At 35.4% G+C, this 24,735-nt stretch overlaps 1 protein-coding gene across 3 annotated transcripts in view; it reads right to left on the bottom strand.

The window, feature by feature from the left end:
• Positions 1 to 7,147: 7,147 nt before the first annotated feature.
• Positions 7,148 to 24,735, bottom strand: part of LOC121414314 (X-linked retinitis pigmentosa GTPase regulator-like) — a 30,624-nt gene continuing 13,036 nt past the window's right edge. Inside the window, exons 8-16 of one of the 3 annotated variants that reach the window (XM_041607449.1) lie at positions 21,022 to 21,146; positions 20,125 to 20,328; positions 19,099 to 19,249; positions 17,827 to 17,978; positions 15,813 to 15,893; positions 14,475 to 14,616; positions 13,570 to 13,809; positions 12,922 to 13,085; positions 7,148 to 7,578 (exon numbers count right to left, since the gene is read on the bottom strand). In XM_041607449.1, the coding sequence (XP_041463383.1) occupies positions 7,438 to 7,578; positions 12,922 to 13,085; positions 13,570 to 13,809; positions 14,475 to 14,616; positions 15,813 to 15,893; positions 17,827 to 17,978; positions 19,099 to 19,249; positions 20,125 to 20,328; positions 21,022 to 21,146 (1,400 nt within the window). In that variant the 3' untranslated portion in view covers positions 7,148 to 7,437. The remainder of the gene's footprint in view (positions 7,579 to 12,921; positions 13,086 to 13,569; positions 13,810 to 14,474; positions 14,617 to 15,812; positions 15,894 to 17,826; positions 17,979 to 19,098; positions 19,250 to 20,124; positions 20,329 to 21,021; positions 21,147 to 24,735) is intronic. The other 2 variants (XM_041607450.1, XM_041607451.1) reach the window with 2 other exon arrangements.

The following is a 24,735-nucleotide window of genomic DNA, read 5'->3' as shown; positions in this document are numbered from 1 at the left end:
GTATTCATTCTAACAAATATTTCAGTTTCCTTTACAAAATTTGACAACCACTGAAATTAATTGATTATTATGACGTCAAGGCAAAAGTCATTAGCTTAAGTCTATAGATGCATTCCTATATAAATTCTAAGATTAGGCAAAAGTCATTAGCTAAAGTCCATGCATTCCTGGATAATATAAAATCACGGCAAAGGTCACGAGCAAAAGTCCATGCATTCCTGGATATATTCTAAAAGGCTGTTTGTAAAGTTCACTTACAAATTCATAAACAAATGGTACTGAAATATCTAAAAAACAATGACTGTAGTCCAACTGTCTTCTTTTACACTAAGGAAAACAATGCATAATTTGCTCTGTCTGTTAACAGTAAAAACAGAAGGACTAAATATGTTGATCAACATTTGCATGAATGTCAACTTCAGCTGGTGTAATAGTAAAATGCTTGTACAGTTGTAGTGAAAAATAGTGAAATGATAACTAAGATACCATAATATAAATATCAAAGGACAAGTCTACCCCCAACAAAAAGTTGATTTGAATAAAAAGAGAAAAATCAAACAAGCATAACACTGAAAATTTCATCAAAATCGGATGTAAAATAAGAAAGTCATGGCATTTTAAAGTTTCGCTTCATTTCACAAAACAGTTAAATATGCACATCCTGGTCGGTATGCAAATGAGGGAACTGATGACATCACCCACTCACTACTTCTTTTGTACATCACTATATAAAAAAAATATGAAATATCTTTATTTTGTCCTCATTGTCATGTAAAATAAAGATTTATTCCTCCCTGAATTCATGGAATTACCTTTGCTTAAACATTTTGTGGTCTCGTCAAGTTGGACATTAATGTCAAATCTGTAAAAATTGTAATGTTGAATAATTCAAAAAATAAACAAAAGAAATAGTGAGTGATGGATATCATTGTCTCTCTCATTTGCACATCACTGAGTTGTGCATATAACTGTTTTGTGAAAAATAAGCGTAAATTCAAAATGGAATAACTTTCTTATTTTATAATCCGATTTTGATGAAATTTTCAGTGTTATGCTGGTTGGATTTTTCTCTATTGATTCAAGTAAACATTTTACTGGGGTGGACTTGACCTTTTATAAGGGAAAGGCACTGTTTCACAAAGAGCATATAAGATTATGATAACTTGGAAATTGATGGAAAATATAATTTTGATTGGCTACTGAGCCTGATTACTATGACAGGTGGGTGTTTCATAAAGCTACATCTATATGCATTCATAAGTTAAGAGCAACTGGTGATCCTTTCTTACGCGCTAAATCATCGCCTATGAACATTTTGGTGTATACCATTTACCACACGAAAGGATCACCAGTCATTCTTAAAGTTACCATAGTTATTACATTCTAAACTAGTTGCAAATACCTTAATAAATAGAGGCAAAGTCAATGACAAAATGCTAAAAATCTAATCAAAACCAGATGATAATATCAAAGTTATTGCATTTTAATGTCCAGCAATAATTTGTTAGAGTTTTAAAGAGCATGGAGTCATAAATATGCTATATGTGGGTCGATGATGTCACATCCTCACTTTCCTATTCATTATATCATTACTTGAAATATTTACATTATTTTTTCAGACATGTTGCAAAAACATGTCTCCTATGTAACAAAATATGTTTCAGCAATAATTTCCCTTACACATTAAGTCAGTAATCACTCCTGTTTTTATATTCTTGGAGGAGAAAAAATTACTAAATATGATTTTCATACAATAAAATAAAAAGAATGAGTGAGGAGAGGACATCAACAAGCATTTCATATTCATGAAGGTATGCATAGAATTGTTCCACTGAAAAAAAAAGGTTCTGATTTAATTTCTTTCTGTCAGAATTTTCTGTTCAAATCATTGTATTCAGCCTTTAACACGGTTCCAAAGGAAAATCTGCACATAAAGCCAAACCTAAAACCTAACCTCCAAAACTAAATAAACCTTAATCCTAATCTTTACATTATTCTGGACAAACACTATTGCAAACCTAACTCTAATCCTATGCCTTCTGAGATATTAAGACCGGAGCAATTGTCGTACGAGCAAATGTCACAATCATAAGTTCCTTGTTTTCTATTGATTTGAAACAGATCACAATTTCTGGATTGATAAATCATGGAACAGCTGCTTCAATAAAGGTTTTTCAAGATGCAATAGATTTAATCAATAGGCCCCCGAATGGCCTATTTCTTTTGTTCTTAACTGCTCAATATATTTGCTTCTAGTTTCTACATGATGTGCCCAATACCAAATATCTGTTTGAGCTGATTCTATGGTATTTGCACCCACACAAAATAAACTAGCACATGAATGATGTGGAGCTCATCCGGCATCTCGCAACACAATTTAACACAATTTTAATTTCAGCCCAGATGACACTGTAGTGAATTATATTGGTGACATGAATTGAGGATATAGAATTGAAATTGATGAAGAAATGACATAGAAGCATTTTTTTGTGAACTATGAATAAATTTCATATGAATTAAGTATTAATTATTATCTAGTCAAAGTTTCTTAACTTTGTGTAGAACCTTGGTGAACCTAATGTAGCTCTCAGATGGGACAAAAATAACCAAAATCAATCAACAAATAAGTAAGCAATTTTTGTGAGTTTTGAAAATATATGAATAAATAGCAGATTCAATGAGTTTCAAAATTCTATGTTTAAATTTTGTATCACCACCTCAAGCTATCATATAAAGCAAACAAAACTGATCAACAAATGAAAAAGAAAAAAATTTTTTGTGATTTATGAATAAATTTTTCATAAATTAGAATAAATAATTTTCCACACAAAATTTAAAAATTTTGTGTACAAGTTTGGTGAACCTCATGCAGCTCTACCAGATGGAAGAAAAAAATCAAAATCTGTCAACAAATAAAGAAGAGGAATTTTCTTTGATTTATGAATACATTTTGCATGAATTAGCATGAATAATTTTCAACTGAAATTTTCAAAGTTCTGTGTAGAAGTTTGGTATGGCCTCATAAAGTTCTACCGGATGGAAGAAAAAATATCAAAATCTGTCAACAAATAAAGAAGAGGCATTTTCTGTGATTTCTGAATAAATTTTGCATAAATTAGCATAAGAAATTTTCTACTGAAAATTTCAAAAATCTGTGTAGAAGTTTGGTAAAACCTCATAAAGTTCTACAAGATGGAAGAAGAAAAAAAGTAAAAATCGGTCAACAATTAAAGAAGAAAAAGCATTTTATGTGAAATTTAAAAAATATGAATAAATTGATTTCGAATAAATTAGCATAAATATTGTTCTAATCAAAATTTCGAAATTCTGTGTACAAGATTGGTGAACCTCATGAAGCTCTACCAGATGGAAGAAAAAAAAACAAAATCGGTCAACAAATAAAGAAGAAGTAGCATTTTTTGTGAATTTGGAAAAAAGGTGCATAAATTAGCATATTTAATGAATTTCAGAATTCTGTGTAGAAGTTTTGAATGCCCCACCTAATGCTATCATATAAAGCAAACAGAATTGAAATCAGACTTGAAATGGCGAAGTAGTAGCATTTTGAAATTGTGGACGGACGACGGACACCACGCCACGGCATAAGCTCATCTTGCCCTTCGGGCCGGATGAGCTAAAAAACAACTAACCCTTAATATATAACTCAAATCCCTATCATAACCAGTAACCTTGGACTCTTCAGATAAAGCTGCGACCAATCAACAAATGTCAGATCACCATTATTTCCAAAAGTTTCTTCTAGAAGGTGAGAAACCAACTTGTTTATAACTGTAGCACTAATAGAAGGATAAAAAGACCCTCATCAAATTCAAGGTAATTTCCCAGAAGGATGGGAGGGGGGTAGTCCAGTTTTGTATTTAGTTTAAATTGACCTACAGGTCTGGTAATAGAGGAATGACTGTCTATGAGTACTCAGTCACAAGAATAAATGCTTTGGGTTCTCTACAAGGCTGCCACTTTTCACCTGGGAAACAAAGATTAAATATGACTTAGATTTGCCCTTAAATGCCTAGTTGCCTGTGGTATAAAAGACATCACAGCATTAGTCAGATCATGACAAGACGGTGTGAATTACTGCGTAGATAAGATTGTGCATTGCATCGTCAGCATTTAGGCGCAACTCTCAAGTCATACTCAAATCTTTTTGGAACACCCCCCTGGATAGAGAATGATGCTGTGGCCATAGAGCAGCAAACTTTGCTCGATGCCCTGCCAGAAGACATTACTCACGTTATGTATGTGCCAGAGTTCATCGGTGCATAGAAAGGCACTATCCTGACATAACAATTCTTCTTCCTCCCACTCAAAAGGCCATTATATATACAAGACAATGATATAGTCTAGTAATCATGTCAATCAAATTGGTAGACATACATAAGTACTAATAAGTACAACATGGCAGCAATGATGTATAAGAAGAATATACTATTGGGTGAATTTAAGTATGGAGTTGAAATCTGGTGTTGGTTTTTCGACAACATATAAACACTAGCCTCAACACGATACTTCAAATGATTCTGGTGTTGGGATTGACCTCGATAAATATGACGTATGTCCATCAGTACGTGTTGAGTGCTGGTGTTGAATGTCGTCTGCTGAACCGAGCATTACAGCTGGTGTTGATGATCTAGGCGTAATTTCCCTATTCACCAACACCAACCCCCAGGGATTGGAAAAATCAGGATTTAAACTAAGTTTGGTGTTGATGTTGATGTTCTGAAGCTCATGAACAGGATGAAACAAAACCATAAAATTAGCTTTAACATTTGAGATGAATGCAAATCCTTAGAGCTTTACACATTTTAATGAAAGGTAATATTTTTCGTACTGATTCTTGCAGTGATTTTAATCTTTGCATTCTATACAATAAGATTTTGCTGCAATTTCTCCTTAATTTCACTTTCGTTGCTGAGACTTTCTCGCATAAAGTTGAGATGAAAGGCAAGGCAGCGCAGAGGCATGACATCATGAGCATTCAATAACATGATCGGGATCATTCCTCTGAAACCTGCTCGGTGTTGGAGCTCAGATCAGTAGCCTTTTCAAAATCTCAACACTAAACAATGTACTTGAAATCACTGCTTATCCAACTCTCAGAGACTTTGGCAAAAATTTAAAAACCTTTTCAAACAATGCAAACTACACATGTTGTATTAATTATTATTCGTATAGCGATTAAGTTCAAATATCATTATGTGGCCACATAATTATGACGTTGAAACATATTGCCAATAATAGTGCAGTATTTTATCATTGACATCACATATAATGCAATCTGTCAGACACACTGATCAGTGAGGCATCTCTTCTGAGCTAATCCTGTGATGTGACGGCACTCATCAGTGAGGCATCTCTTCTGAGCTAATCCTGTCATGTGACGGCACTGATCAGTGAGGCATCTCTTCTGAGCTAATCCTGTCATGTGACGGCACTAATCAGTGAGGCATCTCTTCTGAGCTAATCCTGTGATGTGACGGCACTGATCAGTGAGGCATCTCTTCTGAGCTAATCCTGTGATGTGATGGCACTGATCAGTGAGGCATCTCTTCTGAGCTAATCCTGTCATGTGACGGCACTGATCAGTGAGGCATCTCTTCTGAGCTAATCCTGTCATGTGACGGCACTGATCAGTGAGGCATCTCTTCTGAGCTAATCCTGTGATGTGACGGCACTGATCAGTGAGGCATCTCTTCTGAGCTAATCCTGTCATGTGACGGCACTGATCAGTGAGGCATCTCTTCTGAGCTAATCCTGTCATGTGACGGCACTGATCAGTGAGGCATCTCTTCTGAGCTAATCCTGTCATGTGACGGCACTGATCAGTGAGGCATCTCTTCTGAGCTAATCCTGTGATGTGACGGCACTGATCAGTGAGGCATCTCTTCTGAGCTAATCCTGTGATGTGACGGCACTGATCAGTGAGGCATCTCTTCTGAGCTAATCCTGTCATGTGACGGCACTGATCAGTGAGGCATCTCTTCTGAGCTAATCCTGTCATGTGACGGCACTGATCAGTGAGGCATCTCTTCTGAGCTAATCCTGTCATGTGACGGCACTGATCAGTGAGGCATCTCTTCTGAGCTAATCCTGTCATGTGACGGCACTGATCAGTGAGGCATCTCTTCTGAGCTAATCCTGTGATGTGACGGCACTGATCAGTGAGGCATCTCTTCTGAGCTAATCCTGTCATGTGACGGCACTGATCAGTGAGGCATCTCTTCTGAGCTAATCCTGTCATGTGACGGCACTGATCAGTGAGGCATCTCTTCTGAGCTAATCCTGTGATGTGACGGCACTAATCAGTGAGGCATCTCTTCTGAGCTAATCCTGTCATGTGACGGCACTGATCAGTGAGGCATCTCTTCTGAGCTAATCCTGTCATGTGACGGCACTGATCAGTGAGGCATCTCTTCTGAGCTAATCCTGTGATGTGACGGCACTAATCAGTGAGGCATCTCTTCTGAGCTAATCCTGTGATGTGATGGCACTGATCAGATTCCACAGTCGCTGACAAAAGTAGGTCACTCGGTGCAGCTTTTCACCCAAGAGCATAAATTTTGGTTCACATTCGGGATTACTCAACATGGACTAATATTAGTGATATATATGCACCATTCTACCTTATTAAAAGACAATTCCACCCCAACCAATAGTTGATTTGAATAAAAGGAGAAAAATCCAATTAGCATAACACTTTAAGTTTCATCAAACTTGCATGTAAAATAAGAAAGTTACGACATAGTACAGTTTCGCTTAATTTCACAAAACACATACACACCTTTGTCGGAATGCAAATGAGACTGATGACATCATCCACTCATTATTTCTTTTGTATTTTACTATATGAAATATTCTAATTTTCTCCTTGTTGTCCTGTGAAATAAAGATTTATTCCTCCTGAATTTGAGGAATTACCATTGTTTATACATGTTGCAGTTTAGTCCAGTTAGTCATTAATGTCAAATCTGTAACTATGAAATAATGTTTGTATAATAATTTAACCCCCCCCCCAAAAAAAAAAATATTGAGTGAGGGATATCATCAACTGTCTCATTTGCATGCCACTGAATTGTGCATATAACTGTTTTTTTTTTATAAGCGAAACTTTAAAATGTCATAATTTTGTATTCTACATGCGATTTTGATGAAATTTTCAGTGTTTTTTTATTGAGGAGCAGGGCAACAGTAAAGAATAATTGCCCTGCTCAAATCATGCCAATCAGTACATCCAAATGGTGTCCATCTATGAAGTCAGTATGACCATTATGATGTCCAAGGAAATCATCTAGATTTCAGTTGTGGATGGCTCCAAAGCTTTAATGATGTCCCAATATATCATCAGTGAGGTCAGTGGTTTACCTATTGATGCTGATCAAACCTCCATGTTTATTCTGACAGCCAGTGATGTTGTTGTTTTTATAAGATGATACAAGCCTTTGATCCACCCTGATCACCAGGTTTCTTGTTGGATGATGTTGATGTTGTTGATGCTGTTGGGGAAGCGGTTGATGTACTTGGTGACTCTGGTTTTTTCTTCTTCTTCCAGAACTGCCATGCCTGATGGAAATGATATAAGATCATATCATCATATGTTACTTACTTTGTAATATAAGATCACATCATCATATGTTACTGACTTTGTAATATAAGATCATATTATCATATGTTATTGACTTTGTAATATAAGATCATATCATCATATGTTACTGACTTTGTAATATGAGATCATATCATCATATGTTACTGACTTTGTAATATAAGATCATATCATCATATGTTACTGACTTTGTAATATAAGATCATGTTATCATATGTTACTGACTTTGTAATATAAGATCATATCATCATATGTTACTGACTTGGTAATATAAGATCACATCATCACATGTTACTGACTTTGTAATATAAGATCATGTTATCACATGTTACTGACTTTGTAATATAAGATCATATCATCATATGTTACTGACTTTGTAATATAAGATCATATCATCATATGTTACTGACTTTGTAATATGAGATCATATCATCATATGTTACTGACTTTGTAATATAAGATCATATCATCATATGTTACTGACTTTGTAATATAAGATCATATCATCATATGTTACTGACTTTGTAATATAAGATCATATCATCATATGTTACTGACTTTGTAATATGAGATCATATCATCATATGTTACTGACTTTGTAATATAAGATCATATCATCATATGTTACTGACTTTGTAATATAAGATCATATCATCATATGTTACTGACTTTGTAATATAAGATCATGTTATCATATGTTACTGACTTTGTAATATAAGATCATATTATCATATGTTATTGACTTTGTAATATAAGATCATATCATCATATGTTACTGGCTTTGCAATATAAGATCATATCATCATATGTTACTGACTTTGTAATATGAGAACATATTATCATATATTACTGACTTTGTAATGTAAGATCATATCATCATTTGTTACTGACCTTGTAATATGAGATCATATTATATATTACTGACTTTGTAATACGTCTAAACTTGAAAATACATGGTACTGTCCCTTCTTAACAACTGTCAACTATTTCTTCAAAAATTAATTAAAAAAAGAACTTTATTTTCTTTCTTGATCAGACAAATGATATTCTTTTTAAACAAGCACACTTTTTTTGAAGTCATCAAAATAGGATTAACCATCTTTTGCACAATTTGAAAGAAATACATAATCCTTAATATTCAATAGCATAAATAACACTTACAGATCAATGGTTTTTGTTATCACAATTTCAAAATGTGCATAAACAGTCAAAAGCAAAGAAGGGAAAGGGAGACAAATGCAGCAAATGAAGCAAAACAACAAATAAATCATTACAGAAGAACACTATGAGAGTTTAACAAAGATCTTATCACTCCGTATATCAAAATAAAATATAGAGCTATCAGTATTGAAAGAAAGAAAAACTACAATTACATTGTTAACTTTGGGAAGCTATGTTGGTAGTGGATTATAACATTGCAATGAATAAAAGAAAATAATGGAGAGGCTGTAAAATAAAAAGGAAAAAGCAATATAAGAATAATAACAAGAAGAGGAAAGACAGATAGAAAAGAAAAGAATAACAAGTGGAATGCCTCTGGCCGTCTCACCTGCATCACGTGGTTCAATATAGCAGCAGTGCTGACTTTGAATACTACTCTAACTCGCACAAGATGTTCAGTGATACATGGTTACTCATATGTCCACTTTTTATGAACGAGACCAATAAACTTACAGAGATATGATGGTTATTCAACAAAAAAACCCAACATGGCCAAAGTTCATTGACCACACATGACCTTTGACCTTGATCATGTGACCTGAAACTCGCACAGGATGTTCAGTGATACTTGATTACTCTTATGTACAAGTTTCATGAATCAAATCCATAAACTTTCAAAGTTTTGATGGTAATTCAACAGATAAACCCAATTCGGCCAAAGTTCATTGACCTTTGACCATGGTCATGTGACCTGAAACGCGCACAGGATGTTCAGTGATATTTGATTACTCATATGTCCAAGTTTAATGAACTAGACTAATAAATTTTCAAAGTTATGATGGTAATTCAACAGATACCCCCGATTCGGCCAAAGTTCATTGACCCTAAATGACCTTTGACCTTAATCATGAGACCTGAAACTTGCACAAAATATTCAGTGATGCTTGATTACTATTATGTCCAAGTTTCATGAATCATATCCATAAACTTTCAAAGTTATGATGGGAATTCAACAGATATCCCCAATTCGGCCAAAGTTCATTGACCCTAAATGACCTTTGACCTTGGTCATGTGACGTGAAACTCATGCAGGATATTCAGTGATACTTGATTAACCTTATGTCCAAGTTTCATGAACTAGGTCCATATATTTTCTAAGTTATGATGACATTTCAAAAACTTAACCTCAGGTTAAGATTTCGATGTTGATTCCTCCAACATGGTCTAAGTTCATTGACCCCAAATGACCTTTGACCTTGGTCATGTGACATGAAACTTTAATAGGATGTTCAGTAATACTTGATTAACCTTATGGCCAAGTTTCATGAACTAGGTCCATATACTTTCTAAGTTATGATGTCATTTCAAAAACTTAACCTCAGGTTAAGATTTGATGTTGACGCCGCCGCCGCCGTCGGAAAAGCGGCGCCTATAGTCTCACTCTGCTTCGCAGGTGAGACAAAAAGGGAAGAGAATAAGAGGAAGACTAACATGAAGGAGGAGGAGCAGAACACAACAATGGAGAAGAAGAATAAAAAAGAAAGAAGTATCAAAGAGAAAATACTGAATACAAGACAGATGTAAAGCAGGAAAGAATAATACATGGGAAGTTGAAAGGAAAGAAGAGATAATTTAATGAATGCAAAGCAGAAAGAGGGTGAAATAAGCTAAAGGAAGAAAATGAGAGTAAGGAGAGGAAGGAAAATGATAAATGATGACAAAAGAAAAAGAGAGAAATAGAGACAGACAAAAAGGAATATCAAAGGTGAAAGTATGGCACACCAAACATTTATGAGCATAAGATCAGTAAAAAAAAGACATCCCATTTTCAAGTGACATTGATTAAAAGAAAATAATGATGTACTAAAACAAATGTAGTGTGACAACCTAGTAGCCAAACTTCACAAAGCTCAAATCATAAGTTTAAACAATTTTTCTTCTAAATTGATTTAATACATTACACAAAGAGCAAGATACTGAATAGTGAATGCACACACAGGTGATGTTTTGGTTTGAGATAACATAAAAAAGGAATCTTAATTTAACTGTTAGCTCATTATGGTTCAAATCAAAAGCATGCATTTATTATAGGACACTTTATGAATACTAGTTCATTTACGCATGAAATTGACATATTCATGTATGTTTATTTTTACATACATGTAAATGCTTTTTTAAAGCAGGTGGCTACGGTTAACTGGAGGGGAAATATATCATCCCTTATAAAAATTGCAAGCTGAAATTTCAGATTTCATATCTTTACATCCAATACCCATCAATTGTCCATATTTTCTTGAAAGTAGTATGATTCTTTTTAATAGTTGGAAACTACATGTATCAAGAAAATTTTGAATTATGAATACATTTATGCCGATGGACAATCTAAGAATCCTTGATTTTTAACTAATTCATAGTCTATGGCTCCTTGTATCAGATTTGTAGGCAATTTTTACTTGCATAAGGTCTCCACACGTGATTTTTTTTTCAAGTGAAGAAAAGGAGCCCAAAAGCCAAAAAGTTCATAATCAATGTTTCTGTACTTTATTCTTAGATAATCTAAGTCTAGTATAATGACATATATCTGCTGGCTTCTTGTCAGAATATGGTATTCAAGTCCGGAGTGTAGACAATGGTCAACTGAAATCAATCTTTCAGAGTAAAGAATTTATTTTCCAACTAATCAAAAATACTTTCAAAGAAATATGGGCATTTAATGCATGTAAAGATGTGAAATAGAAATTTCTAGCAAGTTTGGGAGAGTAAGTCAAATGATCGATAAAAAGCAAAAACGGTTTATGCCTTTGGTGGCTATTGAAAGGCTGTAAAACGTTTGGATTCAGTGCCAAGGTTTAAATTAAAACTATGGATCTCAAACAACCTTTGTGAAATGAGGAATCTAGTCACACCCTTATAAATCACTCTCACAATCTTTTCACGCAAAAAAATATATACATTGTTCAGTTAAAAACAAGCTCTTAATACAATGCTATCCTACCAAAGCACCATTCACACTAGCAACACTTTTAAACTTACAAGATTTAAAGTGGTAATATGATTATCACAATTTTTTTCAGCAAAAGTGAGCATGACATCAGTGTGCATGTGGTCCAAGCATGTACATGTAGAAACATAAATATGGGGGTTTTCGTACAAAGTTTTTATAAAGGTGGCAAATTAAATCAAACAAAAAATGTAGTATGTTTGTCAGTCACATCAAGTGCAGGGTTCCCAAATTTTCAAGAAAACAAAATTCCCTGATAATTATTTGAACCCATTGCCAGTTTTGCATGTTTTCTAAATTGCTGCAGTGAATTACATGTATTTTCAGTGTAAAAACTGTACTGCAATAAAAGAGGCTACATTAAAAAACTGCCATAACCAGTCATTCAATGGATGTTGTTTTGATATGCAACAAAATATCAGAGTATGACTGACTACCATACTTTCGACATTTGGGCCGATCAAAATTCCCTGTTTTTTACCTCATTTGAGGCACTTTTCCCTGATTTGAGGTATTTTTAAAATCATATTCCCTGATTTTTCCCGGACTTCAAAAAGTAAAATAATTTTCCCTGATGGGCTGGGAACCCTGAAGAAGTAAAATGTTATAATCTTTCACAAGCAGACATCTTACTCAATATTAGTATAAGGGAGTGTTAGAATGAGTTGATTAGAATGGCTTCAATGCCCACTGATCAAACAAAATTTCCTATAAATTAATTGATTAGAATGGCATCAATTCAGACTGATCAAAATATCCCTAAATCAATGTTAATATCAATTGGCAACTTGGTAATGAACATGTTCTGTATTCAAGGGTGAGAAAATAGTTTACATATTTTTCTTCCTTAGGGCACTAATCACTACAATAAGACCTAAGATTCCATTTTTTTTTATCCCATCAAATTTCATTATACAGTCAAAGCTTGTGTTTTTTTAAACATTCAGAATTTTCAGCTCCTTTTCCGCTCTTTTTCCAATTCAAATAAATAAAGGATATCATTCGATAACTGATTAAATCCAGTTTAAATGCAATAACGATATTACAGTGAGTCTATCTGATAACAATTATATTTTTCTCATTCTTTTGGCTGGTTTTGTTCAAACTAATCAAACAACCAATTTTAACATGAAAAGCTAACCTTGGGTTCAGGCTCTTCTTCAGATTTATTTTCAGTTGTCTTTAATGGATCTGATTTCTTATCTTTGCTCTCATCATCGTCCTCATCGTCATCCTCATCATCATCTTCATCTTCCTTCTTCTTGCTCGTTCCTGGCTTGGCTTTGGTCTCTAAGTTCTTTGTCCCTGTGATTTAACAAATGGAACACATGCATAAATGATTCAGTGACATGCAAATGAGACAGTCAATGATGTCCTTCACTATTTCTTTTATTTCTTATTGTTTGAATTATGCAATATTTCATTTTTTTACATATTTGACAAGGACCAACTTGGCTGCACCATGTAGTATTAAACAATACTAATTCCACATATTGAGGAGGAATTAATTGTTGTTTCACTTGACAATGAGGAAATATTTCATATTTCGTATAATACAAAAAAAATAGTGAGTGGATGACATCATCAGTCTCCTCATTTGCATACCAACCAGGATGTGCATATATATTATACATGAATGAGAAATCTTCTATGTTGTACCAGATGAAAGAGGGGACTCAAAGCTTTACAATGACAGGTCATTTGTCTATTATGTTATGATAAGTCATTGCTAAATCTGTTTTGTTTCTTGTAGGATGCACTGGATAAAAACTATAATGAAAGAATTTACCCTTTACATGTGTTACTTTCTCTTCTTCTTCTGAATCCTCCTCTTCTGATGATTCATCTTTCTTCTTCATAACATCCCTTTTGACTGGAATTGATGGTTTCATCTGATTACTACTATCATCTTCTGAGTTGTCGTCTTCTTCCTCCTCATCATCATTCTCATCTTCTTCTACCGTTCTTCTTGGTTGTGTTTTACTTGAGTTTGATTTGGAAGATGCCATCATTGATAGTGTCATTTTACCTGCACAATGGTAGAAACCATACATGTGAGTGCTTTGTTACTTGGGCTTTCTTGAAGGGTTGCGTTAGCAGGCAGCACTGCAACACAAAACTTTGAGATAAGCCAGTATAATGTGATATTCATGAGATTTTTACCAGCCTTAGAAATTCACAGGCAAACTTTCTATAATCAATCTCTTCTATGCTAACCGATGTTAGATTGATTCGTATAACACATTGGTTTGGATTCTGAAGTCTTGTTTAATTTAAACCCTGGTCTTAAGTTGTGGTTTAACTATGGAAAGCCAAATGTAACACAAACATGTGTGAGTCAAGGTTAAAAATGGTCAGCATTTTTGACACCAAAATCATTTATATCTGTAACAGAAGCAGTTCTCTTCACTAGAAAAGCATAAGGATAGGACACATACTATATTCTAAAAAAAAATCAACATTTTTGGCAACCCATAAGTTTAGCACAGACTAAGACAAGGGCCTAAGTTAGCTTATACTTCAGAATAAACACCAATAAGTTATGTTTCACAGGCAAACTATGGGATATATTTACTGAAAATTCTATCTTGTTTGGTTATTTTGGGGGTTGTTTTTTATTCTACTACTGATAGGCCTGGAACCCTGTTTAAAGAATAGAAAATAAAATTAAGTAAATAAAAATAAAATCATTACCTTTTTGGGGTTTGCTTTCTTCTTCGCTCTCAGATTCTTCTTCCTCCTCTTCTTCATCTTCCTCCTCACTTTCTTCTTCCTTCTCAGGTTCTTTCCTTCTGTCAAGCGGAGTAACTTCTATTGCCTTTGGTTTATCTGCTGGCTGTAAACGAAAGTAAATGTAGCCAAGCTTCCTTTAGAATCTACCACATAGTATCTCCCTTGTCTAAATATATCAGATCTAGCACAGGAATTGAACAAATTGCTCCCAGAGTTGATGCTAAGTTTTAAGAGGATATCGCTCTTTTTTCTTCTCCACTTTTTAGACTTCAATTTATGGAGGAGACACAAAGGAGAATAAGTGCTAATAATTCACAGAGTTTTATGACATGGAAAATCACACAACCTATTCTCATTGAAGCCGTGCTTTATTACAATATGCTTCATTTGATTTTCTGGCAGATTGTAGATAAGGAATGATTTTTAAGCGAACAAAAATAAAACATGATAAAGAAAATTGATCAAAGACAGAGCAGAGTAAGCACTAAAATAGTTTGACAATAAAATCAGTTGTTGATATGAAATTTAAATTAGAAAATTAATAGTAGCATAAAGCATTTTGTAAAGCCAATTGGCCGACAGCAAGATTTTCACACAAGGTTGACATCTTTCAAAGAAATTGAGTAAACAAGCCAAGATCAAAATATTCCTTTTTATCTAAAAAGAACTTGAAAGGACTTTGACATTTGTTGGACACAATTCAACACATGGTGGAAGAATTTAAGTCAAACAAAGAGATAGATTTTGAAATATAGATTTCATGCATACTGAAGAGAATTATTTAAGGTACAATATATAACTCAATATGTTAATCTATGCATTAATGTCAGTATGATAGAAAATCTCACAAGCAAACTTGAAAATAACTTCATGCAGAGAATCCATGACTATGATTATCAAGCAAAAATGATATAAAATACAATTTCAATGATAGATGAAAGATGGACATTTCCCCTATTTTTTTAAAGACTCACATCTCTTTCGCTGACCCCTTGTCCCACCAGTCATCCCCCCCCCCCCCCGTCCTCCCTTTCACTCTCTTTCTCTCTCCATCTCTCTTCTTTATCTCCCTGCAAGACATTTTTCTCATTGACAATTAAATTATTATTTATTATTTTCTCAAATTGATTTTAGGTATCTAAATGTACTAGTATTCATTGAAATTAAATTCCCACAACAAATTTTCATGAGGTGATGGCAATACATTATGTATAAATGAAGCTTCAGTTGACAATACACACACACAGACACAAAATAAAAGATAAAAAAATAAATAAAATGTAGAGATTGCTAGCTTACTTCTTTTTGGGGCTGCTTCTTAGAGCGAGCCATGATTAAGGGTTTCATTCCCTCCTTGGTCCCACTCTTAGAAAAATGTGTCTGGAAAAGGGTAAAGTGTGGAAGCATATCATTAGGAATGCTATTACATAGTCTGTCACATTCAAACAGGGGTGTCACCACAGGAAGGTGTGGGCAATATTTCAATTTGTAAAAAAAAAATTAGAAGAGACAAGAAAAAAGAGAGAGAAAAGGGAAGGAAGAAGAGTATAAAACATATCGATTTGAGCCGTCAAACTCTACTCTACATGTGTAATGTCACTATAATTCATTGGAGAAAACATATTACTTTGCCTTTACGTTATCCCCCCCCACAAAAATATCTTGTTACCGCCACTGCATTAAAAGGAAGAGATAACACGGTCATGCACATGTGCAGTTTGGCTTGATCACAAATGATATGACACAACTTGGCACTAAAACTGAACAACACTTTGAGAACAAATATTAGGCATTATTGGTGAAATACATGTACAGAACATTAGAGAAATTCAAGCAATCCAAGTTCAATATTAACCTTGACTTCAAAGGGATGGTCTGGCTGGAAATATTCATCTAAATAAATGAAGTAAAATTCACAAAGCAAAATGCTGAAAATTTCATCAAAATCGGATAACAAATAACGAAGTTATTGAATTTTAAAATTAAGCAATATTTCTGAAAACAGTTATATGCGCATCGTCATGAATACTCATTAGGTGGGCTGATGATTTCACATCCAACTTTCCCTTTTCTTTATATGTTATTACATGAAATCATAAATGTTTCATTTTTTATACATGCGTAAATGATGTGTCTCCATTATGGTGAAATAAGTTGCGGCAATAAATTTCTTGGTAGAATTTTTTTTGTATAAACCTAATTTCATATCATGAAATACAGAAGAACAAGTGGGGATATGACATCATCAGCCCACCTAATGAATATTTATAAAGACATGCCTATAACTGTTTCACCGGTATAATGCAAATATTTAAAATTTAATAACTTCATTATTTGTTATCCAATTTTGATCAAATTTTCAGCATTTTGCTTTGTGAATTTTACTCTATTTATTGAGATATAAATATCTCCAGTCTGGACTAAAGAGAAGATGATCATGCAGGAACTCAGAGGTGGTTGTCAAATATAGAATATTAAATAAAACAAGTAAATCAATATTCAAAATAAAGAAAATTACAGCATGATTAGATTGAATGGAGAAAGATAAAAGGTTAGAAATGAATAAAATAGACAAGGCATTTTCAGCAATGTTGCATCTCGCCCACGTGTGAAAATAACTAGAAATATCTTTGATGGCACACAACAGAATTCTATCAAAAGCCCATTGAAAATGAAATAACTGGGAGGGAATAATATGAGAAGGGTTTTTCATGAAATGCTCCTGACCATTGATTGACCTTACCAAGAGACATCTGAAGGCACCGTAAACATGAATGTATCTGGAGTGCAGCAACATGTGGACATTTATGTGTCATAACAATCTTGCAAGTATAACAATTGACCTGAAATGACCATTGACTTTACCATGTGACCTCCGACTGCACCATAATATGCAGGTCCTCTACGTGCATCTACAACCCTAGTTTGGTTGAAAAATGAGACACAGTGGCAAGGTTTGTCACAACTTTTGAGATGGACGGACAACATTTTGATCCCTTAGCCTTCACCTCTGGTGAGTGAGACAATAAATTTGATTGTGTACATTCTGCAGATGGAAACCAGAATCTTTGAAATTGTTAAAAGAGACCAAAATTACTATATGACACAAAAGAAGCCATAGTTTACTTCAATTCCTGGATTTCAGTGAGAACAGTCAGCCAAACATATTCCAGTCATTTATAAAGTAAAGCCAATGATAAAATATAGTGCAAAAAAACTATGTGCAAATAATCTTCTACCCTGTAAGAGCTCCTGAAATGTTTGGAAAACAAAGTTTAAAAAGTAAAAATCTATAAAAGAAACAAGGACTTACAGTTGCAAATGGATCTTGATCCTTAGACATTTCCCTTTCTTCATTTTCACTTTGTTGATCATCTTCCATTGCACTGTCATCATCACTTTGTTTTATTGGCTTTGCTGAATCTGGTTCATCTCCTCCACCTCTTGGTCCATCAGTCTCATCATCTTATCAAAATAATACATAACTCATTGGTAATATTGCTGCCCTTTCACTCCTTTTAATTAGGATGGGCGATTGACCCAACCTCTTCTCAAAAACTAAACACTCACCAATTAAACAGCAAAAGCAATTTATATTTCAACCAAAATCATAATTTAAATACCAATCTCTGACTGTTAAAAATTATCGCGTTGCTTTGGAACAAATTCTCGCTATGCGCATGAAATTTGAGCTCAAGCTTGCTTGCGTAAATGCCGCCCTCTTTCGATCAAATTATGCAATCTTTTTGCCAAAACGATACATGCAATTGAACCGCGGTTCAAAACTTGCATTAAAATAGATGCTCATAAATTCGTGCTCGCCGATCTTGCCGCGAAATACGTGAAAATTTCCACACTGTGAAAATTTCCACTTTTACAGTATATTGTTTGTAGGCTTTACATTTGTATTAAGACCATACATTTTACTGAGACTTTGGGGTCATTAAGCTTAATTTTTTGTTAAGTTATTTAGCACATTGTTGCATGGATGCTGTATCCGTGTAGCATCGTATTATTCACATTTGGTCTGAAAAGTCAAATTATGGCAATTCGGTTGACCTATGCTTGATACATTTATGTACATTATAAGTCAAGTAGCTTATACCTAAGATTTCCTTTGCATAAAGATTTACTTTCAAAGGAAATTTTAAAAATTATCATTATACTACTCGGTGTCCAACTCGGTGCTAAATGAACACTGCGATGATTTTTTTTAATTCTCTTTTTCTTTTAAAACTATGCATAGCAAATCTGAGGAGTTTCCAGTCCATTCCATGCTTTGGAACATGTTTTCTCTCTCTCTCTCAAAAAAAAAAAAAAAACATGCAGATGTTTTTTTATGAAAAATTTACCCTGTAAAATATATCTTCATATCCTCCATATCATAACTTTTAACGGCAAACAAATTCATGATATCTAGTAATAAATCTCAATTGTGAGAAACTTCTCAGTTGCTCATTGTCATGAATGCAATTTGACAATATATTTTCTATGTTCTTGAAAGTGTTCTGTGATGTGGTGTGAAAACTTCCTAATGTTTGTGCAACAGAACCCTGAACAATCACAAACTAATTCTTGAACTCACCATCATCACGTAGTTTCATCTTTGGTATGGTGTGGTTGTTAAGGGGCTTGAGTGTGGTGGGAGGTAGAGTGCGTGAGTTCAGTCCTGAAGACTTGGGGGTTGATGATGCCAGAGGAGGTAGGGTTCTACTAAGCGGTGGAAGGGGAGATGGCTAACGGGAGAAAGAAAATCAATTCAACTTCATTACCATTCAATATCAATAAACAAATAATGTGAATTCCAAATAGCCAATACAATAATACATGTATGGGTACTCTGATACACTATATCTTTCCCATCAAACGGCTCAAGCCCATTTCAACCAACTACACCTTATGTGGGGCCTTATGACACAACTTTCTTCAGCAAGAAATTTATCCACAATTTGCTGCACTCAACCCAGGTAACCCTTCTTCAAATTCAAACAATTTTATACACAAGAGAAACAATATTCACAAGAACAAAATACTGGAATACTCTCCCAACACTTCCTTGTTTTCTTTAAAAAACACAACTCAAGGAACTGATTTTTTTCATTACTAGTATCAAGATCCCCCACGATTCACATTCTTATTTTCTCTAGTTTTAACCTTCTTTTCTGTTTAAGTAGCAGCTGAGCAACATCCCCATTATTTTACTTCTTTCGTCAAAATATGCATATTACAACATTTTTTGCTTGTATTTCACCAGGGTCTCCAATTCTACAAGCTTGCTTTTATGGAGATCCCATCATATTTCTTTAAATTATATGCTTAATCTTATTACTTGTACCATGTTACTTTTTTTTAATTTGTCTGATTTTTTTTAATGTCATGTACAATTTTGTTGCTTTCTTTTATGTGAAACAAATGTTACATGAAAATATGAAAATAAATTAAATGAGAGGAAACTTTATGGGGGCCTTTAAAAAAAAATCATCTCTTGAAATTTTGCTCTTGTAAATTTCAAATATTGAAGAACTGAAAATGTATGAACTTAAAAACAAATATGGAAATCAAACAAATTAAATCAACTTGTTTTATTTCTGATTTTTTTTGGTCTGATTACCTCTCTTTGTCTCCTTCGTATCCTAGCACTACCCCCTAGTGATCCATTTAGATCAATATTATTCGCCAGTTTCATGAGGTTAGCTCCCATCACTGGATCCTTGAACTTAGGCTCCGCCTCCTCTGGTTCTGAGTCCGAGGCTGGGTCATCGGGCGGAGCTCTTCTTCTTGCTCTGACTAATGTATGACAACCACCGCAGGATACCTTCAATCAAAGAAGAGAAAGGGTTTACATATACCAAGCACATGCTGTAATCATATACCATTCAACACAAATTATTTTCTTTGCAAATGTTGGTGAAAATGATATTGGTTTTCAATAAGTGCAGCATTCATTCTTCTCGAATTTGCTTAAGATTTTGTTTTAGATAAAAATTATGTTTTTGCCATCTTCCACACCATTTTTCAAAACTGAAGGTGCTGCTGGCCTGAAAAGAGGAAATGTAAAGCAATATGAATGGATTCCCGATCTTATGTATACAATTCTGAATTATACCATAAAATTTGACTGAGTAATAGATGAAAAATCTCAACGTAGTGATCCCGTAAGGTCTCAAAAATGCCCAATTCTTTTGAACTTAAATTCTTGAGAACTTCCAATAGGCTTAATTTCAAAGCTCCACAGCACAAGAACCCATGTTACTTTGTGCATGTTTGGAATATTTACATGTAGGTGCTAAAGTGAAGCAAAATTTTGTGAAAATGATATGGATTTCAATTTAACTGTGGACCATCCTTAAGCACCCTATAAATGCCTTGTATAATTTTTCTCAGGGATATTGCTTGTCAAAAGACATATTGTTACCCCCAGCGATGACTTGTCTTTTAAAACTTTCATTGCTTTTCATACAGAAACACCCTTCACTTTTAAACTATGATGACATTTCAATAAACTTACTTCTTGTACAAAGAATCCATTAAAGCGAAGGACCTTGGACGGGATGAAGATGTTAGAAAAACTCTCTTCTCCCTGAGCAAGTTTACCATGGCGACCGTCTCCAAATGTATAAAGACATCCTTTAGCTGGAACAGATCACAGGAAGCATAGGTTGGAAATTCATTTCAAGTATGGTCAACTACTAGAAAAACAACTTTTATGAAGTGTCAGCGTACCAAACATAAATGAGATATAGGTAGTGTACTGTATGTACATGCAAATAAAACAAAATATTGACACATATGTACATGTATAGTAAGATTAGTAAGGCAACATCTTAAGCCTGGCTCACACCTTTGCGTTTTGGGCTGTGTATCGCTGCGTTAGCCGAATGCAGTCTATCGCAGCAATAGGCAACACCATACACAGCTCAATGTTCTGTAGCAATCACACTTTAGCCTATTGAGCTCCTTGGAGCTTGGACATTGTTTATTTAAATGATGGCCTATGGTTGCTTACAGCTGCTTATGGTTGCCTTTTACCTCGCTCTAGCTTGCATTTGCTCGTTGCAGTACAATTCAATATGAAGTTAGCTAGACCTACTACATGCATACCTCGTTCGCCGCTTGTTCATTATTCGCTAGCCGCTTGCACTACCTCGTCTTACTTCCATTTCCTGCTCATTAACTCGCTTTATCTCGATTGCTGCTCATTCCATGGCGTACCAGTTTGGTCTAATGCCAATGAGCTTGTATTTGCATCCCATGTCATTTACTGACGACCCACCACGAAAATTAACGTTGAACCATGGCCCTGCAGAAGAGCTCTGCCATGCAGAAACTTTTGGTTCAACTGGAAGAGGAAGAGGCGAATGATCACTATGACCATGGGAAATTGCTGCTTGAGCTCAATCAACAAAGCCATATCTAGCCTCAAAGTCATTGGATTTGGTCTAGGATTTCCAGAAGGAGCGAGCAGGACATGGTGGCTCAGTGGTAGAGCGTCCGCCTCATGAACGGGAGGTCGTGGGTTCGATCCTCGGCCGAGTCATACCAAAGACTTATAAAAATGGGACCTTCTGCCTTCTTGCTATAGGCGCTCAGCATTTAGATTGGAGAAGGGTAATAATAACATATAATGTTATGCAGGGCCCGCTGGTAGAGCAGTTTCCTAACTGAAGTGGCTACCCTGGGTAAATAAAACGTTATTATTATTATTATTATTAGGGTGAGCTTAAATGAACAAGATCAAGTGGAAGCAAGTAAGATTGTGCAGAAGCGAGTTAACATGAGCGACGGAAGAGCTAGACTCAAAGTAATACCCCCATCTCACTATATGGAGATTCCGCTGCGATCGTCAAAAATCGACAAAGCGTGGTACATCGTAGCTTGAACGTGGCTAGATCTTTTCAATCTTCTCCATCGTACCTTGATCTTTTCAGAAGCGGCAAGGATCGCCACCATCTTCCTGGTCTCCACAAAATTTTGAACATGTTCAAAACTTACGTAGCGAGATCACTGAGGCGCTAAAGCGCATCATAATCGAGTCAAGAGCGTATTACAAACGACATATTCGTAGCTGTAACGGAACTCCAACGCATAAAGTGTAGTAGAAACGCATTAAAAGTGGCACCGATCGCCCGTGTTTTTCAGGCCCATTCCCAAGACGATTCTGCTACGCTGCTTCCGTTTACAAGGCAACTGCCTTGCGCTCGACACGCTTCACACCGTTTCCACAGTGATGCTTTTCCTGTGGGTGGCATGTGGCACACGTTCTCAGCCCGCTGCAGACATTTGCGTTGCGCTTTTGCTGCGCCGCTGATGACTGGGCAGCGATTGAGCAGCGACCGTCCGCGCTGCTATAAAACACCGTCCCGATGGTGGCGAATTATCACATTTTCAACAGATTACGAGGCGACACCACGACGTTTTCAAATATACCTCCCAGAAAAAGGACCAAAAAGGGCTGCCGGCGGTCCAAGAGGAAGAAGAGGTTATGGTGGTGGTAGAGGAGGAGGAAGAGGGGTACAGGAGGAGGATGAAAATCTAACTGCTGATTGAAAGAGAGAAAAAAAGACGCTCACATGTCTTGATGACGAAATGGGTTACCTCCGCAAAAATATATAAATTGACTATGTTTTAAAAATAGAATGAATTCTAACTACAGTGACAGTAGACAATATCAGAATTTTGTCACTGATGTATTGATTGAGAAAGCACACTTTATGGGGATTCTGGCATTGTGCCCCCCCCCCCTATGAGTGCTCTCACATTAGTAGACTACTTCTTGTAAGCAAATTTGAAAGGAATTTACCATACAATTTTGAGTGACAAACTTTTGTGGAAAAAATCAACAGAATATCAAAGATTTTTATGCTCTTTTATGAAATTCTGGATGCATCCGTCATGTTAACTATTAGGCTCATCGACATCTTTTGAATGAAAGATATTGTATATTATGACTTAAGTGACAGCCAGGATCGGAGCCAGTATCTTTTTGGCCTCCTCCTTCTCTTGTCCTCGTATTCAACTTCTAACTGATGTTGTTGTATAATGCTAAGATGTATAGGTCTAACCAAGTTCTAGACATCCATCTTGGTCGGAGGTTGGCAATCGACTGAAAAATGTCTCATGTGCCGCGATTAATATGCCGATTGCTTGAAATCGTTTCAAGAGCCCATCATGAACGTAACACAATCGCTCCATTCGTAGCACCACCATACCGAGGTCCTAATTAGCGTATGAGCCTCGTTGTACGGTCGCTTTGATCGCAGAAGCAGCGCATCATATCTGCCTCAAATCGTGGCAAGTGAGTGGCAGCGTCGTACTATCAGTGTATTACCATCGCCTTCAGCGCAGGTCCGTCGCAGTGAAGTTGCAGTGCAATCGCCTCTCAGGCTAAAAATAGAATTCGAGGAAGATTCTGCTACGATTTGCGGGATTTACACAGATCGCCATGGTCGCTATGATCGCCTTCCTAGTGAGATGGGGGTATAAAATAATAGACGAATGAAGTGTACCATAGGTACCATAGGTCCTTACTGGTACGAAGTAAAGCGCAGCAACACACGCTGTGATGCGAGCTATAGCGAGATTTATAGTTAATATAAAATGAGAAAGCAATGCAGCCATAGGCAATCAAACCCAGCTAAAAGTGACGATGTGTTGGCCTGCGGTAAGCAGCTCACATTAGCTCGCTCTTGCTTGTTTCAGCTGGTTGCCAACTTGTCTTTGCTTGTATGGATTTTGATCTTGCATTCAGTTGTGGATGTTTGAAAAAAATTCAAACTACTGAGCTAGAAGGCAAGGCAACTGCATTAGTCTGCATAATGACCTCATATTAGCTTGTTTCATTGTGTGGTGTTGCATTTGTCTTCGTTCAGACAATTCACAGCTGAACGCAAGTCCAAAATACAGAGGTGTGAGCCAGGCTGGAAAGCCGGAACATTGCAATACACAAAACAAAGAACTTCTGGATTTTGGCATGAAATGTGAACTTGTATAATTATAAGTACTAGAAATATTAAAATTACATTACATAGGTTATATAGATTTGAATCAGTGATTGGTCAAAACATGATCATAGCTGCGAGGATCGCATTTGTTATATCCTAGGTTTTGACGTCATCTCAGTGAATATATGATAACTGCATTCTTTTCTAAACTGTGGCGTTATATTCACTAAGATGACGTCACTCGCTGCTTGTAAGTTGTGTAATCAAGTAGTGATGTACGT

This window comes from Lytechinus variegatus, chromosome 4, assembly GCF_018143015.1.
Source record: "Lytechinus variegatus isolate NC3 chromosome 4, Lvar_3.0, whole genome shotgun sequence".
Lineage (NCBI taxonomy): Eukaryota > Metazoa > Echinodermata > Echinoidea > Temnopleuroida > Toxopneustidae > Lytechinus > Lytechinus variegatus.
Note: the sequence above shows the minus strand (reverse complement) of the source record. Positions and strands in the feature narration are given on the sequence as shown.